We start from the raw sequence: 15,561 nt of genomic DNA, 5'->3' as shown, positions 1-15,561 counted from the left end.
GAGAAAAATCAGCAATGACGATGAAATAGCGTATGTAGCTCGGCGATTAGTTAGTGTGAAGATATATTTAATATAAACCGCTCGAACAGTTAGTGTGTAGCTGAGTCTCTAGCCCTAGCTAGCCTGTTAACCATAACGCGAAGCGTAGAGCCCGTGCACGTGTAGGAGGAACTAGCGTCACTAAGGAGCCGCTGCTGATCACCCATAACGCAGAGGGCAGACACTCATGCATGTATAGGGAGGAGCCGGAAACAGGGCAGTCTCTAGAGGCATCTGAGCATCAATAGGACTGTTTGGGGGTTCAGAAAATCATTTGGAGAGCAAACTTGGAGAAAACAGCTCGGAGAAACATTATGACAATTAACGAAGATTGGATAATATTTAGAAAAATATTAAAGCGTGACTTAGCTTTAGACATAACGTCTGGTCGACGGCGTATGGCACTATCTGGTCGGTGAGAGGATGGACGTCTTCAACATTGTTGGCGAATCTGCCCCTCAGGGCATGTTGGTAAGCGGCGGTGGCGTTGATGAACCCGAAGGGTAGGGCCGTAACCCCTAGAGTTTCCTGAGCAACCTCTGATAGATATGGATCAGAGGGTGGTCAACGCTAAACCAGAGTGTCCAGAGCTGATTCAGCGATGTAGAGGCAATCAGCGAGCTTTAGACCGACCCGATCGATGGATGCGATCAAATCATCGTTGTTGATCTGCCTCCTCTGGTAGCAAGGAAGCGGGCGGTGAGTTGTTGATGAAGGCGACCTCAGAGGCGGTTCCAAGATCGAATCTGCAGTCATAGATACGGGGGTGATCGACGTAGAATCGATCTGCACTGGCTCGAGGAGCTCTCCGACTCCGTCAGCATTGATGATCCACGAGATCGATCCGACCGTGAAGATCTGACCGGACTGTGGAAGGAACGAAGAGCCTGTGGGAAAAAAATCATCTTGTTCGATAAGGAAACAGCACACAAGCCCCTACCTAGCGCGCCAGCTATCGACAGAATATCATCGACAGTCCTCCGAGGGGTATCCCACGAAGATAGATTGATCGGTAGAGGTGCGTGAGATCAAGAACAAGAAGGCAACAGAGACACACGAGTTAGACATGTTCAGGCCGTCAGGATAACGTAATACCCTACTCCTGTGGTCTGTTGGTTTGTATTGGCTATCGTATGATATTACATGACTGCAGATGTATGTATCTTGTCCACTAGGGGACCCCTGTCTCTCCTTATATACTCTGAAAGGGTAGGGTTACAAGAAAAGTAGCATATTTGGTACTATACAATATCTTGCGGTGCACGCCGAGCAGCGCCGTGCACACCTTGATCTTGTGGGCTGGGCCACCTCTGATGGTGCGGCTCATGTCATGTCTTATGGATATCGGGGGCCATACCCCCACACGAAGCCTTGGTAAAAAGATCCTAATAAAGATATAAAGAGACTCTTAGATTAGTTTTATTTAAGTCACCAGCGATGTCCGTTACGATGGGTCCACTATATTCGCTTCTCTTATAATCCGTCTTTTTCAGCTTATTTTTTCAGCCGGAACCGTATTTTTCTCTCACAACAAATCAACCGAAACAGTATTTTGACTTATCTTTTCAGCGAAGCGAACGGGGCTATAGAGGGTACCTCTATTCCAAATTACCAAAATATAGCATGTTTCTATTTGTACACTAAGTATAAAAAATTGACTCTATCAAACCTCATAAAAATATATTAACATTTATAGTATCAAATAAATTCCTACGAGACTTATGTTATGGTGAATTAATGAAACTAATTTGATCCTAAAATTTAATGAAGACTATTGTTTGCTTTTTTTTTAGCAAATATTGTTTGCTTCTTCTAGAAGCTCACAAACGACGCGTGCTTTCTCGACCGCCACAGACCCATCTACCGGCCCAAGATCTACACGACGGCCCAAGGCCCACGCTGCGCCGCGTCGCTCTCCCGAGCTACAACTTCCCCCGACCCTAATTTTCAAACGCGCGAACTCGCGTGTGGCCCACATGTAAGCGCCTCCACCCACCTTCGCAGGGCTGCTCCCACCCGTCTCCTCCTCTCTTCCTCTTCCCTTTTCTCTACTTGTATCCCTCGCCCGCCAAGCCGCGGCTGCAGCGCAGCAGAAACGCAAACCGGCCACCCGCACTCGCCGCCCCATCTCCTCCGCTCCCGTCCTCCCCGATCCATCCACGCCGCCGGAACCAGCCCCCCGAGCAGCACCTTCTCGCCGCCGGGCCCCAAGCCTCTGCCGGCGTGGACGCGTGGTTTCGCCTCTGCGGCGGCGGCGCCGGAGGGAGCGCGGCTCGGGCGTCCGAGAGGCGCCCTCGCGCGCGCGATCTCGTCCAGATCCGACCCAGGTGAGATCCTCTGCGGGTCTTAGCTCTGGAATTCCGCGGGGTGGGCGATCTCCGCCGATGTGGTTCGGGTGGTGGTGTGAGGTCGATTTCTGCTTGTGGTTTTCTGCGCGGTTTTGCGGGTTGCGGAATTTGCGGGTTTCGCGTTGTTTCTGCGACGAGGGAGGAAGGGAGGCTGGGTTCATCGGAGCACCCGGTGCTGTGGCTGGGGGTAATCGAGTCAAGCGCGGCTGCTGGCGGCAGAAGCCTCTTCGCTGCTCGCGAGGCCGCACTGGCCTGGATCGCAGCTGCCAGCGAAGGCGCTCCTCCAGAGTCGGCCCTGTCCGCGCGCCAGCACGGTGGTGCCCGGTTCGATCTCCTACTTCTCCTCCCGCCCAACCCCGAAGCCGCCGCGACGCTCGTCCCTCCAGCAGCGGGTTTACCACCGCTCTTCACGCCTTCGTGACATAAAAGGGCTGCACGTCCACTGTGGTGTGATCCGTCGTTGTCACGCATCATAAATTAGGAGAGAATTTGGTCGGTTTGGCGGATTTTGTGTAGCCATAGCTTTGGTGTTCAAATTTTGTGCGAAAAAAAAACAATGAAACGCGTTTTGTTTATTTCGAGTTATTCTTTTGGCACGGGCTTTGGAAAGTATGGATTTTTCTAACGAAATCCTCTTTACTTTTGATTCCTGAATGATATGGGATGGGTTGCTTTGTTTAGTTTCTTTTCTTTTCTGAGGTTGATGACTTGCTTTGATCTCAGTAGTAAACGGGTCGTCGAATGAGTTTTTTCTTTAAAAAAGAGTTCGATCCTTTTCACTGCATCTTAGCTTGACTAAAGTAAGCATGTGGAAGTTTTTGAAGGTTGCAGGGAATTACAGAACTTATGAAATGTGAATGACATGGCATTCTTGTTTTATCGATATATTTTTGTTGCCCAAATGTTGCTTCGACTTCGGCCTTACTGATATTTCATTTGTTGCTCGCAGCAATATTTGTCGAGTCTGAAGTAAAGGACTGTTTTGATGGGCCCAGCAAAGGGTTCTCGAGCTATTAACAAGACCATAGTAAAAGGATATGAAGATCAACAGCAGCATGATGATCCATCTAGTTCAAGCAAAGCTAAACAGAAAGTACGCATATTTATTTCTCTTGGAAGCTGTACAGAGATTTATGATAGATGGGCTGTAGATAGAGACCAGTAATTGTGACATCATATCATCTAAATTAACATTCTACTCTGCAGTGATGTAGTATTCAGTTCTCTCATTCATCAAAATAATTTTGTTTTGCAGAAGAGGAAAATTTCAGACTTACATCCCAAATGGAGCAAGGATGAACTTACAAACTTTTATGAAGCCTACCGTCAACATGGGAAGGACTGGAAAAAGGTTCGAACTGTCTGTTTCCCTTTGTTCTTCTCCATCATTTGTAAGTATCATTCGAGGTGTCATGGCATTGTGAATTTTGATCGGTGAATTTGCTTATGCAGATCAGCATAGCGGTAGGTGGTAAGTCATCGGACATGGTGCGGTCTCTTTACACTTTACATCGGGTGAGTCTGAACTCTGTAGCTCTTTCCAAAGTGCACCATCTCTGCATCCTCCACTGTTTACATGGCTTTGTCAAACTTAAGATAGTGTTTTTCTGCTCATATAGGATGATATAACATGCCGCAGAAATAGTACTTATTTGAATGCCATGTTGCACTCTATGATCCTTGTGGATTGACATGTTTTATTTCTTTTGGTAGACTTTCTTATCTCTTCCAGAACGTGAAGCTACTGCCATGGGATTTATTGCGCTGGTGACTGGTCATCACAATGCTTTGGTTAGCTTATGATCGGTTACTTGTTCGAATTATTGTTTTTTTGGATACGTAGAACGACCCTCAATTTCTTTCATTTGTTATTTGATCAAGTGCACATTTGTCCATATGAAGCTACCATGCTAAGCTTGTTATAATGAAGATCAGCACGCCTGATCATTATTGTTCCAACATATGCTATGACAATTTTATTAAATATAAGAATAGCTATACATAGTCCCTTTGTTTCATAATTTGAGGTCTGGTTTGGCTTGGTGCAGTCTTGAAAGCTAACTTTTTTACCATTTTCTTGTTATAACATTATTGTTCACAACAATAAAATCAAGATCATAGTAAAGTACTTTTATATATGAATGCAATGGTACACCATTTTCATAACACTATGTACATAGCATTAGAGTAATCATCAGTCAAATGTCACCAACTTTAAATTTTTAATTATGTGTTTGCCCTAAAAGAATGGGAGGCTGTACTCTGTAGTGATGCTGGTGTTTCTAACATCAAACAGCGTCCAACCTAGAGCCGCTTGGGTCGTTTTACCATAGTTGGCACTTCTTAGGCTCTGAAGCACGATTCATACAAACAGGTGAATGATGAGATGGAAATGCAATGTGGGATAGACAAGACAAAACAAATGAATTGTAAAGGTTATAAAACTTGATACAGAGTTTTAACCTAGTTTGTTATTTTTTATCAGCATGCCTACACAACATGGTTTTATCCGAATTAGATTGACATTTTTTTCATTGACTGACTTGTGATGCTTGAAACAGCAGGAGAAAACCACGAGTCATAGAGGATATGATCACATAGTCAGAGCATCTGGAAAGGCAAGGAAACATGGAGAACAACAGAAATCAATTGATGGACCTGACCCGCACAACTGTCATGAAGGGAAAATTTCTGGATTTTCAGCTTCCTTCAAAAAACGATACTATGGCGGTGAGTATCATAACAAAAATATGTCATCTTCTGTTTCCCTTAATAACCTTTCAGTCTTTCTCATAAGGATTGCCTACTAAGGAGGAAACTGTTAGCAGATAGTTTGAGAAGTATTTTTTTTATTGGATAATTTGTTGCCTAAGAAGTTTAAGCAGCTTTTTTGTTTCTTCAGAATTGGTCAGGAACAACCGAAATCATGCTGTTCGGAGGCGTACTCCTCGTATACCAGTTATAGCTCCTGCAGACAGGAGTACCATTGATGAGGCCACACCACGAATTGAAAACGTCATCAATTCTACCAAGAGAAAATATGAAGTAGCCAATAACGACTGTGCTATTGTTCCAACAAATGAGTACTCTCCGGACAGAGTTTCTGGCTTTGCTGAAGCAAACAAGGCTGGTCAAGATTTTAAGAAAACAAGAATTCAGCAAACTATGGCGGAAGGTCAGACTGGTATAGTTGAGCATGAGACAACGATGGCATCTAAAGAAGGGAATAAGCTAGTTGATTCACTAAACAACAATCAGATACTTATCGACAGTATTTCTGAAGGTACTTTTAGCAATTGGTTCATTCTTTTCACTTTTATTGACAAAATGTCAACATACTCATTATTTATGCAGACTTTATTTTCTGCCTTGCTTCCAATTCCATTTTCTGTATACGAAGTACTTTATACTTGTGTACTATTATGGTACATATTCATCCTCAGATCTGCTGAATTTCTGCATACTAGATTTCCAGGCTATGTTTTGAAAGCTTGAGCCTGAGCACACACCCCATCAACCCTTTAGCCTCCAGCCCACTACCGTGGAAAAAGAAAATACAGATCTGGCACACAGATGAACTAGGTTTACAAAATGCAACCAGAACAAAACCCCTGACCCCCTGTACAATATGTGATTGAGCATTCATTATGTTCACTTCTTCAACCACATAATTGCTGTCTGGTGCATATTCCTCGTCATAGGATTTCACTCATATTATTGTTGAAAGGCATCCTTTTTAGTAATCCTTGGTACTGCTAAGGTTAATAAGCAGTGTAATGTTTTACTAGTTATTAGTACTGTTTTAGATGAAAATATTTGACTGCTGCTGTTCTGTTATGGTTGCAGATGATATGTTGGTCTTGGATGTATTGAATAGCCTGGTGAATGCACCCTCTAAAATGTCAAAACTAGAGATTAATATTCCTTCAGGTCAGCTTCTGTCACTGCTCGTAGTTCCATCTTTTTTTTCCCACATTATATGTTAGCCATGTTGATAATTTCTTATGTATCTCTTCTTCTCATGTACTGATCCAGGTTCACTTGGGAAAACTGACTCTGCGTTATCTCACAGAAGGGAGGAAGACCACCCTATCATTGATGTATCTAAACAAGGGAAGCCTGTTGTTAAATCCAGTGCTTCCAAGACTAGGAAGAAAAAACATAAGAAGATATTAGATGCAGAGGTAAGTTTTTTTTTAAACAAAAATAATAAATTGAACCTTGTTTTATGTACTACCTCCATCCCAAAAAAGATGCAATTCTAGGTTTGGTCAGTCAAACTAAGTAAAGTTTTACTGAGTTTATGGAAAATGGTACTAACATTTAAGACTCCATATAGGTATATTATAAAAATATATTCCATGGCAAATCCTAGTGATACTTCTTTAGTATGATAAGCATTAATAACATTTTATATAAATTTAGTCAAACTTAAGATGTTTTGGCTGAGCACTACTCTAGACCTTTTTGGGTGGAGGGAGTACTTCCTATCTAAATTTATGGTCCCTTTTCTGGTCAATCTAGGAAATAAAATTCGATTGGCTCATCTATGTTCATTTTCTACTTTGAGTCAACTGTTTCCTTGTCAGTGTTATGATTTATTTGTTTTGGTGGAACCAAGATGAGATTAATGAACTTGTGAAATTGCTTTAGTGTATCTTATGCTGTCGGAATTCACTCATAGTTGGTTCATTCCTTCAATTGTTATCTCCCATTTTTTAACTCAATGCCACTTGCATCCCATTGAATTTATTATGTTCTGGGAATAATGTTTAAGGGCATTCATTTTGATCAATTTATTCCGAGCTGGTGGTGTGCACTGTTTATATATGTTTATTTATCATTCGAAATCATCTTAAATATCGGTCAATATTGATATGTTCTGTACTAAATGTTAATCTCTTCAGATAGTCTTATGATGCTCTTTCTCTCTCTCACTCATTCTTTTTGTGTCACAGGTGCCTGCTGAAGCACAAAACATTTGTGGTAATAATTTAGTCCTGCCGGAAACACTGAGGGTTTGTATCACTGATGATTCTTTCTTGTGTACTGACTCTGGAAGAGTGGGGATACCAGAAGCATCTGAAGATATTTCTGCTGAAGTCCCCAATGCACAAACGGAAACCAAGCCTGAAGTTAGAATGTCTGGAAGGACCAGACGGAAATCTCAAATGCATTGCAAAACAAAGCATATGTCATGCAATGAAGGTTCAGATAATTTACAGGTAGTCTATGCCACCTTTTGTCAATATTGCAAGTTGAGATATGCCCTGCTCTTAGACTTCTATCCTAACTGTTGGCTATGTTCAGGCAAAGAAATTGCTGCACTGTTTGTCATCCCAACCACTTCGTAGATGGTGCACATATGAGTGGTTCTACAGTGCAGTTGATTATCCATGGTTTTCAAATAATGAGTTTGTGCACTACTTAGATCATGCAAAATTGAGTCATCTTTCAAAGTTGACTAGATCAGAATGGAGCGCAATTCGGAGGTATAAACCAGCAAATCTTGGAGGACACAGTCTTTGTTTCATTGTCAATTCTGTCAGCATTGTGTTTGTTTATGCCATATACACTGAACAAGTTTTTCCTGCAGCTCCCTTGGTAAACCACGGCGATTTTCAAATAATTTTCTGGCTGTGGAAAAAGAAAAACTTGAGGATTATCGTGAGGAAGTTAGAAAAATCTATGCTCAACTCAGTGATGGTTTACGGGATTCTCTACCTGCAGACCTAGCTAGGCCATTTTCAATTGGTCAGCAGGTTATTGTTCGTCATCCAAGTTCTAGGGAACTTTGTGATGGCAAAGTGGTGATGATGGGGTCGGATTGTTACAAGGTCCATTTTGATGATCCTGACCTTGGTGTTGATATTGTAAAGGTATGTAGTTTCTGTTTCAGCTGCTTTCATCAATTGTCAGTAAGACTTTTTATATTATGCTGGTAAGATGTCCTTTTTTCATGTTAAGCGTCAAACCTTTAGTTTTCACTTTGAAGAATCAATTTCACAATTCATTGAACATTGCTCTAGTTCTTTTTTTTTTTTTTTCTGTAAGCCTATTCCTGTGCAAATGTAGTGGCAAGCTTTTTTGCCCTTTACATGTGGAGACTACTAGCATGTTTTCGCAACAAAAAAAAACTTTTCAAAAGTGGATTGTCAGCATGGTAGCTGTCGCATCCAGCTGCAATCTTGATCTGGTACTGACTATGCTGCATACAAATTTCTCTTTGATTTGGCATGGGGCATGCTTGCTTTATGATGCATTTTTAGTACTTATACTTTGGATCATATTTTCCTTGAACTTGGTGAGGATTTGTTACTTATTTTTGATGAATGGTGGGATAGATCATGGCGCATAATTCCAGAACACCAAAAGAAGGGATTTAATTCCCTGGTCGCGCTAGGGGCTTGGATTATCTGGACACATCGCAATGCTTGTGTATTCGAGGGAGCGACTCCTAGTATGTCAAGAGCTCTCAGCGTCACTAGTGATGAACGGCGTCTTTGGGAGATAGCAGGCACGCGGAGCCTCTCGTCTTTGACTGGTCCGGCTCATGAAGAGTAGTAGGTTGGTGTCTGGGGGTGTCGGTCGCTTGTCTCAGTTCTAACAGGCGCGCTTGTATTCACAAAATATTAGAGTGGCGTGTGTAGTGTGTGTTGGTGTTGGTGTTTATGTTTGTTTGTGGTTGTGTTGCCCCTTTTTCTTCTTAATATAATGATACGCAGCTCTCCTGCGTGTTCGAGAAAAAAAAAGGATTTGTTACTCATTCACAATCTTCTGCGTTCATGAGCTTTAGAATTTCAATCTGACAGTCTGATGCTATGTTACATAAAGATACATACCTGAACTTATTTGGTTTCAGGACACTGATTGTATGCCAGTTAATTGGCTGTATAATCGTCCTGACAACATGAGAAGGAGCTACCTTTCAAATAATGCGTGCAGCATACTGGAGATGGATCACATTCCTGATCTTACACCAAGTGAGAACGGGGACCATGCTGTAAATGGAGCTACTGTACTTGAGGGGCACAAAAGTCTGCGTTTAACATCAGATATACAGCCTAAGGTTATCTTGTTTAAAATTCTTTTCCTCAATTGTTTCAAAAAAAAATTCTTTTCCTCAGGGTTCATAATTTCTAGAGTGAGGTTCAACATATAGTACTTGCTCAGGCTAAGTAACTATATATTCACATAGCAGTGCTTAGCCCTCCACTCATCCATAAAATGCAATTATCATGATTAGTATCTCAGGGCTAAGTTTTTGTTGATGCTTCATTTGCAGGCAGAATCTATTGTAAATAATGAAAGACCACCATATAGGAGTACATCTGATGGCCCTACAATATCTAGAGATTGCCCAGACAATAATGCTGGTCACAACGATGAGCTAGAGTCATTTATAGCTGCATTTGTAGAAAGATCACTATCACAAGCCAGGCAGATGGTTGATGAAGAAATGCAGGTATGTTAAAACCTAGCTGGCAATTACTGGACTCTGTGCAACATGTTGCTCATAGTTTCATTTGATAAGCTTATGTGGTATATAGGCAAACTCTGGAGGTAGAGACGATGAAAAGTTATGCATGTCAAATCAAGCGACAGGTTGTGTAGGCCCAGGTTCTGAATCTGCTCGTAGCACGCAACATCCATCTGACCTGATATCAAAATGCATCGCAACGGCTCTTTCAATCAAGGTAAAATACTGACATGTCTTGTTATCGAGACTGGTTAGAAGCTATTTTCATCTCTTATGTTCCTGTTCCAATTTTGTGCAGCACCTTAGCGACTCGTGGCATGAATTTGATAGCATAGCAGGTGTCTTGGAGCACGCTTTGTCAATGCTGCGTCCAAGCTATCCAGAGAACCTCGCAGTCTATGAAGAAATAAAGAGATTCATCGGTATCATAAGGAGCCAGATATTTGCACGTGTGCCAACAGCATTTGGCAATTGCAACCCTCCTGTCTCGCCCATGTAACTGGGCCCTGAGCCGGATAGACTCTTGCTGCCTTCTTGCAGGCCCTGCAGAAGAACACGCTGCTTCCTCTGCTGTGAGTTCAAAACACAGAGGTTTTGCCGCTGTTGGAGCTTGATGTTATGGAGGAAGTCCGGTTGAATGGTAGCAACTAGCAAACCATAGCATACGGAGGACACAAGTCTGATGTGCTGACCTGAGCTTGGATATGCAGCGTGCGATCATTAACTGACTAGCTCCCCTGCAACCTGTGTATATACCTGAATGAATAGTTTATAGGCCCATATACAGATTCAGGATAGCTGACATCTGATATTGTAGTTATAAAGATGTATGTCTGCAGTCATGATTCTTGAGTGTAAGGTCACAGGATGGTTTCTTGATAGGAAATTTACGTATTAAAATGAACGAGCCAGGAGCTCAGGACCCGTTCACTGTGATTTACCGCGACAAGTTTTCTTTTTTTAGTAGGAAGAAGAGGAGCTTGCCCACCTGAATCATCATTCAACAGAAGTAAAATTCATATAATACTGAGCTAGCCTACAAAATGGTATTGCAGGGGTGAGATAGACCCAAATCCCAGCCAAAACAAAAGTACTCAACCAGCACTCTTGTATCCTGTATTTTCCTCTCCATGTTCTGTTTCCTATCTAAATCGTAAAGGAGGAATTCCTTGTGTGCCATTAAAAAAAGATCGTAATGTCCTGTGTGTCTCTGAAAAAGTTCAGCGGTCTTCAGCGAGCACTGCTCTAACTTTTTTGTGCTCTCCATGCCACTGCTGTCAGTTTGAGCTCTAACGCCGTCAAACTGCAGGTGTGAAAAGTCGAAAATACCATTATGTCTAAATATGTCATTAAAATTTTTGAGCATCTTAACGACTTCACATGAAAAAAAAACTCAAAACTAGAAAGTTGTAGATCTCGTCGAGATCTATAATTTTCATATAAAAATTATCTTTATTTAATTCCGCAAAAAAGATATGATTTTTCTAAGATATATTAATCATATCAAATCATATTTTTTGCAGAATTAAATGAAGATAATTTTTATATAAAAATTATAGATCTCGACGAGATCTACAACTTTCTAGTTTTGAGTTTTTTCATTTGAAGTCGTTAAGATGCTCAGAAAAAATTATTACACCTGCAGTTTGATGACGTGAGAGCTCAAACTGACAGCAGTGGCATGGCAAAAAATTGGAGCAGTGGCGTTGAAGACCGCTGAACTTTTTTTTAGACACAGAGCATTACGATCTTTTTTAATGGCACACGAGTAAGTCCCCCGTAACCAGAACCAACAATCCTACCCTGTAAATTTTTTCTTTTAAACTGTATACAGATATACAGATGAATTTACATTATGTTAGTACAATGCTGCAATCAGGGAGGAAGGAACGTCCCCTAACTGCTGTCGTATCACCAACTGATCATCTATCGTCGTCTCGCAGGACTGTGAAGTGGAACTCGATCTGCAGCCGCCGGTGCGGCGCGCCACCACCGTCGATGCTGCCGGCGCCCCTTTTCTCGATCTCCAGCTCCTCCCTGAGCGGGATGGCGGCCAAGAATCTCTTGATGAACTCCCTGCAGCATTCCTTCCCGGTGACGATCACCTCCTGTGTGCCCTCGGCCTGCATCTCCGACGAGCCGTCGAACCTCAGCATGTAGGCCTTGTCGCAGCCCTCGTACAGCCTCTCGCCGAGCGTGTCGATGATGTAGTAGCAGTCGCTCTCCACCTTGAGCACGAAGAAGTGGTCGTTCCAGCTGACGATGTACACGTCGGCGCGGCCCGGCTCGCGTTCACCGCCGTTGATCTCGCGCCAGATGTCGTCGAACGACATGGCGCCGGACAGCGACGCGAAGCTCTCTGGCTGGAAGAAGCCGACGAAGGCCCTGTCGTGCTGCACCGCGATGGGCCGCGTCCGGGATGCGAGGACGGTGTCCAGGTCGAAGTGCCGGTTCGGGAACTGGGCCATGTGCGCCTCGTCGTCGCAGAGCTTCCTCCACTCCGACGAGCCGCCCCGGATGAGCGCGTCCAGCTCCGGCCGCGTGGGCATCGTCGGGTGGTTGGCGTGGAGTGCCGCCGCGAGGACGGCGACGAGCGCCGTGCACGCGCTCTCCCCGCCGGCGCTGTCGTCGCGCTGGTCGATGGACGCGAAGAACACCGGCGTCCTGAGCTTCGTCTCGGCGTCCCTGCTCGTGAACTCGTGCGTCTCCCAGCTGCCGGCCGGATCGTCATCCTACACACAGATTCGTCGTCGTGACACGGTTAGTGCCGGTGCACATGACGAGGAACATTTCATTTCATCAGGTGCCAAAAGCTCACCATGCACTTCATAGGCAGTTCTTGGGAGAGCGACTCGGTGCTCCTCTTGTCGAAGTCTCTGCTCCTCCTCATCCATGGCAGGAACCGGCGTTTCGACGTTGATGCCGGCTCTGGGCTCGCGCCGCCGCTGGTGCTAGCACTGCTGATGCTAATCGTGCTGCTGCTGCTGCTACTGCTACTGCTGATGCTGCTCACGCTGCTGGTGTCTGAGTTCCTTTTGTTCCCGTACACTGCCACCCGGCCTTCCTTCTCGGCCAGATCAAGCAGCTGCTTCAGATCAAGAACATCATCGTACGTCGCTGCCTCCAAGCTCTTCCGGCTGTCTCGAACTGTCAGCCGTGGCGCCATGTTCGTTCTCGGCTTCTCCCTAAACGAAACTGCCCTTTCTATGTCCGAGCGCGTGTTCGCATCCACGAGCTCCACGTTCACCTGAACAATTAACCACACACTTCTTTCATTAGAACATGTCATTTCCACCAAACATGTCATATCTATTATCCAAATCCAAAGCAATTCCACTAAAACTGCAAATGGCCGGCAAGGCAATTGAAAGGGGAGGGGGAGGGTGGGGAAAAAGCGAGCCGGAGAAGATCGCGCTTACATAAAGCATGGCATCACTTGCCCATCCGTCCTTCCTGACTCTGATGGGGACAACCACCAGCTGCTGGCGTTGCTGTTGCAGTTGCATCTCCCAGCAGCACTCCTCCAGGCTTATCATGGCTGTCCCGATCTCCTCCAGCCTCACCAGCTCCTCGCCCCGGCCTTGTTCTTGGAATCCCTGCATCGCAAAGCAATTCTTATTGCCAGCCTCGATGGCTACAAGCCTACGCATCCACACAAAAAGGGGGCCTAGATAGCTAGAAGGTGGATGCTTTGAATGATCGGTACTCTATGATGATCCATCCCACTGTAAGTCTCAAGATTACCCCGAAATGGCAAAGGAATAGCATTGCTTGCTACGTAAATGCTTGCACTGCTCTTCAAGATTACTGCTTTGGAAGGAACCTAAGATATGCTTTGATGCCTACTTTGGTTCTGTTCCACGGGAGGTTGCAACATTTAGTTATCCTTGCGATATAAGCTACTCTAGTAATTGAATTTTGCTTTATTACTTTCACCCTCCCCAAAAAGGTTTTTTAAAATATAATAGTTATAAATAAAAAGGTTGGTAAATAAAAACGAAACAGAAATGTCACAAGAAAACACTGAAAAGAAAAGATTGGGGGCAGAACAGCACCTTCTGAAAAATGCAACTTTAACGCACATGAAAGCGAGGCCGCGAGGGTGCCACTGTTGGAACATAACCCTCAAAATTAACACCATGACATAGATCTCGCAACCAAATAAAAATAACTACTCGTAAGCCTAACTGAAGTCAAACTACGCTGGCCAATCGGAGCAGCCCACGTGGCCCTGGCCCCCTGTTCAATTTCAAACCACGCACAATAAAGCTTTAGACAAATGCTCCCAGCAAAGATGACTACTTTTTCCTGAGCTCAGCACTAAGCTATAGGATTATGGAGGCACGCTTAGCCCAACATTTTGACTTGTCTCCTCCCCAATTGCTGACCAGACCGCTACAGGTAAAAGAAAGCTGTGCATTGACCTCGAGCACACCACACCGAAGCTGCGGTTGCATCGCAAGCCTCCAATTCACAGCAGGAAATGGTATCCACAACTTACCACCAATGCGTCGACAAAATATCAACGACAGGTTGATTAAAAAAGATTAGAATTTAAGCTAGAAAAAACAGGAGCTTATATTAAATTATGCTCGTAGAAGGTGGAAATGAAATCAGGACGCCTTAAAGAAACAAATCATGTTGGAAAGGCTCAAATCAGTGTAACAGATGATCTAGCAAAGTTTCTACTGATTGCATATGCAACATCCGTAATAACACTATTTAGCTAGGCGATTTGATTTGGCTGAAGAAACTGGTCATCAAGTGATGAGGGGGAGGAAGAGAGCGCTTACATAGAGGACGGAGAAGAAGACCCCGCGCTCCGGCCGGCCACGGGCGCCGGCGGGGTCGACGACGTCGAGCCTGAACCGGTTGCCGTCGCGCGGCTCCCAGCGGACGGTCCCGCCGGCGCCGACGGCCTCGACGGCGGTGACCCCGCGCGCCCACCGCCCCGTGAGCATCTGCGACAGCGCGCCCCCGGGCGCGGGCCACTTGACCTTGACGGCGGCGGCCCCCGGCCACGCCGCGGGGAGGCCCTCGAGCCTCGCGGGTCCCACCCTCACGCCGCCGCCGCCCCGCCGACGCGCGCCGCCGGCGTGCGGCGGCGGCGGATGCTGCTTCCTCGCCACCACCATCCCGACCGTGGCGGGGTCCTCGACGCTCCTCCTGGCGGATGACGAGGAACACCCCTCTGATCGAATCCTCGCTCGCTTGCTCCCTTGCCCCGGAGGCTGGCTCGCCCGCTCACACGGTAGCTAGCTGTGGCTTGGCCGCCGATTGCAGGTGGTCACCGACGAGGCAGGGCGTGGTGGGTTGCTTGCTTGTTTTCTTCCTCGGTCGTGTCACTGCCTTTACGCTGGCGCTGGTGTCCGGCTGTCCGCCCGGGCCTCGTCGCGGTCTCGGCGTCGTTAATTCAACCGCCCCGAGGCGACAGACACAACAACAAGAAGAAGGCCAGGGCCACCCCGCCCGTTGCGGGCCGCGGAGCCTTTAATAGCCGTCCGCAGGGGATCCGGGGATATGCGCTGGGAGGCGCGTGCGGGGCCAGGGTGTCAGCGGGGGAGCCAACGTGGCCGCGCGGGATTGGATGTGGACGGGCCGGTGGGGCCGGACGGACAGCACCGCCGGTGCGTGCGCGCGCGACGTGCGAGGCGAACGGCGCGGGGGCAGCTGCGCGCCACATGCAGGGGACGT

The 15,561-nt window shown here is 45.6% G+C and overlaps 2 protein-coding genes across 6 annotated transcripts; one reads left to right on the top strand and one right to left on the bottom strand.

Moving 5' to 3' along the window:
- Positions 1-2,080: 2,080 nt before the first annotated feature.
- Positions 2,081-10,801, top strand: LOC136449454 (protein ALWAYS EARLY 3-like). 5 transcript variants are annotated; one of them, XM_066449487.1, is made up of 16 exons: positions 2,081-2,366; positions 3,337-3,480; positions 3,643-3,738; positions 3,840-3,902; positions 4,101-4,178; positions 4,952-5,117; positions 5,290-5,670; positions 6,234-6,317; positions 6,423-6,571; positions 7,346-7,612; positions 7,698-7,879; positions 7,984-8,266; positions 9,250-9,456; positions 9,673-9,852; positions 9,938-10,084; positions 10,166-10,801. In XM_066449487.1, exons 2-16 carry the CDS (start codon positions 3,373-3,375, stop codon positions 10,364-10,366), a joined length of 2,592 nt encoding a protein of 863 aa, XP_066305584.1. In that variant the 5' UTR covers positions 2,081-2,366; positions 3,337-3,372; the 3' UTR covers positions 10,367-10,801. The 5 variants fall into 5 exon arrangements, with proteins under 5 accessions (XP_066305584.1, XP_066305583.1, XP_066305585.1 ...); XM_066449486.1 differs by having other exon boundaries at positions 4,949-5,117; XM_066449488.1 differs by having other exon boundaries at positions 2,082-2,366; positions 4,101-4,154.
- An 852-nt stretch (positions 10,802-11,653) lies between these two features.
- LOC136449453 (uncharacterized) lies at positions 11,654-15,327 on the bottom strand. Its single transcript, XM_066449485.1, has 4 exons — positions 14,661-15,327; positions 13,287-13,463; positions 12,686-13,114; positions 11,654-12,599 (listed from the first exon to the last, which is right to left on the bottom strand). The coding sequence occupies exons 1-4, from the start codon at positions 15,000-15,002 to the stop codon at positions 11,790-11,792; spliced, it is 1,758 nt and encodes a 585-aa protein (XP_066305582.1). The 5' UTR covers positions 15,003-15,327; the 3' UTR covers positions 11,654-11,789.
- Positions 15,328-15,561: the final 234 nt, after the last annotated feature.

Source organism: Miscanthus floridulus, chromosome 5, assembly GCF_019320115.1.
Source record: "Miscanthus floridulus cultivar M001 chromosome 5, ASM1932011v1, whole genome shotgun sequence".
Taxonomy (NCBI): domain Eukaryota; kingdom Viridiplantae; phylum Streptophyta; class Magnoliopsida; order Poales; family Poaceae; genus Miscanthus; species Miscanthus floridulus.
Note: the sequence above shows the minus strand (reverse complement) of the source record. Positions and strands in the feature narration are given on the sequence as shown.

What these genes read in the sequence shown, in the direction of transcription:
- LOC136449453 (XM_066449485.1), bottom strand. Translation starts at nt 15,002, where the DNA reads ATGGTGGTGGCGAGGAAGCAGCATCCGCCGCCGCCGCACGCCGGCGGC. An exon ending in TCTTCTTCTCCGTCCTCTAT is followed by an intron (nt 13,464 to 14,660) that starts GTAAGCGCTCTC and finishes TTTGCGATGCAG; the next exon opens with GGATTCCAAGAACAAGGCCG. An exon ending in AACTGCCTATGAAGTGCATG is followed by an intron (nt 12,600 to 12,685) that starts GTGAGCTTTTGG and finishes ATCTGTGTGTAG; the next exon opens with GATGACGATCCGGCCGGCAG.
- LOC136449454 (XM_066449486.1), top strand. Translation starts at nt 3,373, where the DNA reads ATGGGCCCAGCAAAGGGTTCTCGAGCTATTAACAAGACCATAGTAAAA. An exon ending in AAGGTTCAGATAATTTACAG is followed by an intron (nt 7,613 to 7,697) that starts GTAGTCTATGCC and finishes GGCTATGTTCAG; the next exon opens with GCAAAGAAATTGCTGCACTG. An exon ending in TGGTTGATGAAGAAATGCAG is followed by an intron (nt 9,853 to 9,937) that starts GTATGTTAAAAC and finishes TGTGGTATATAG; the next exon opens with GCAAACTCTGGAGGTAGAGA.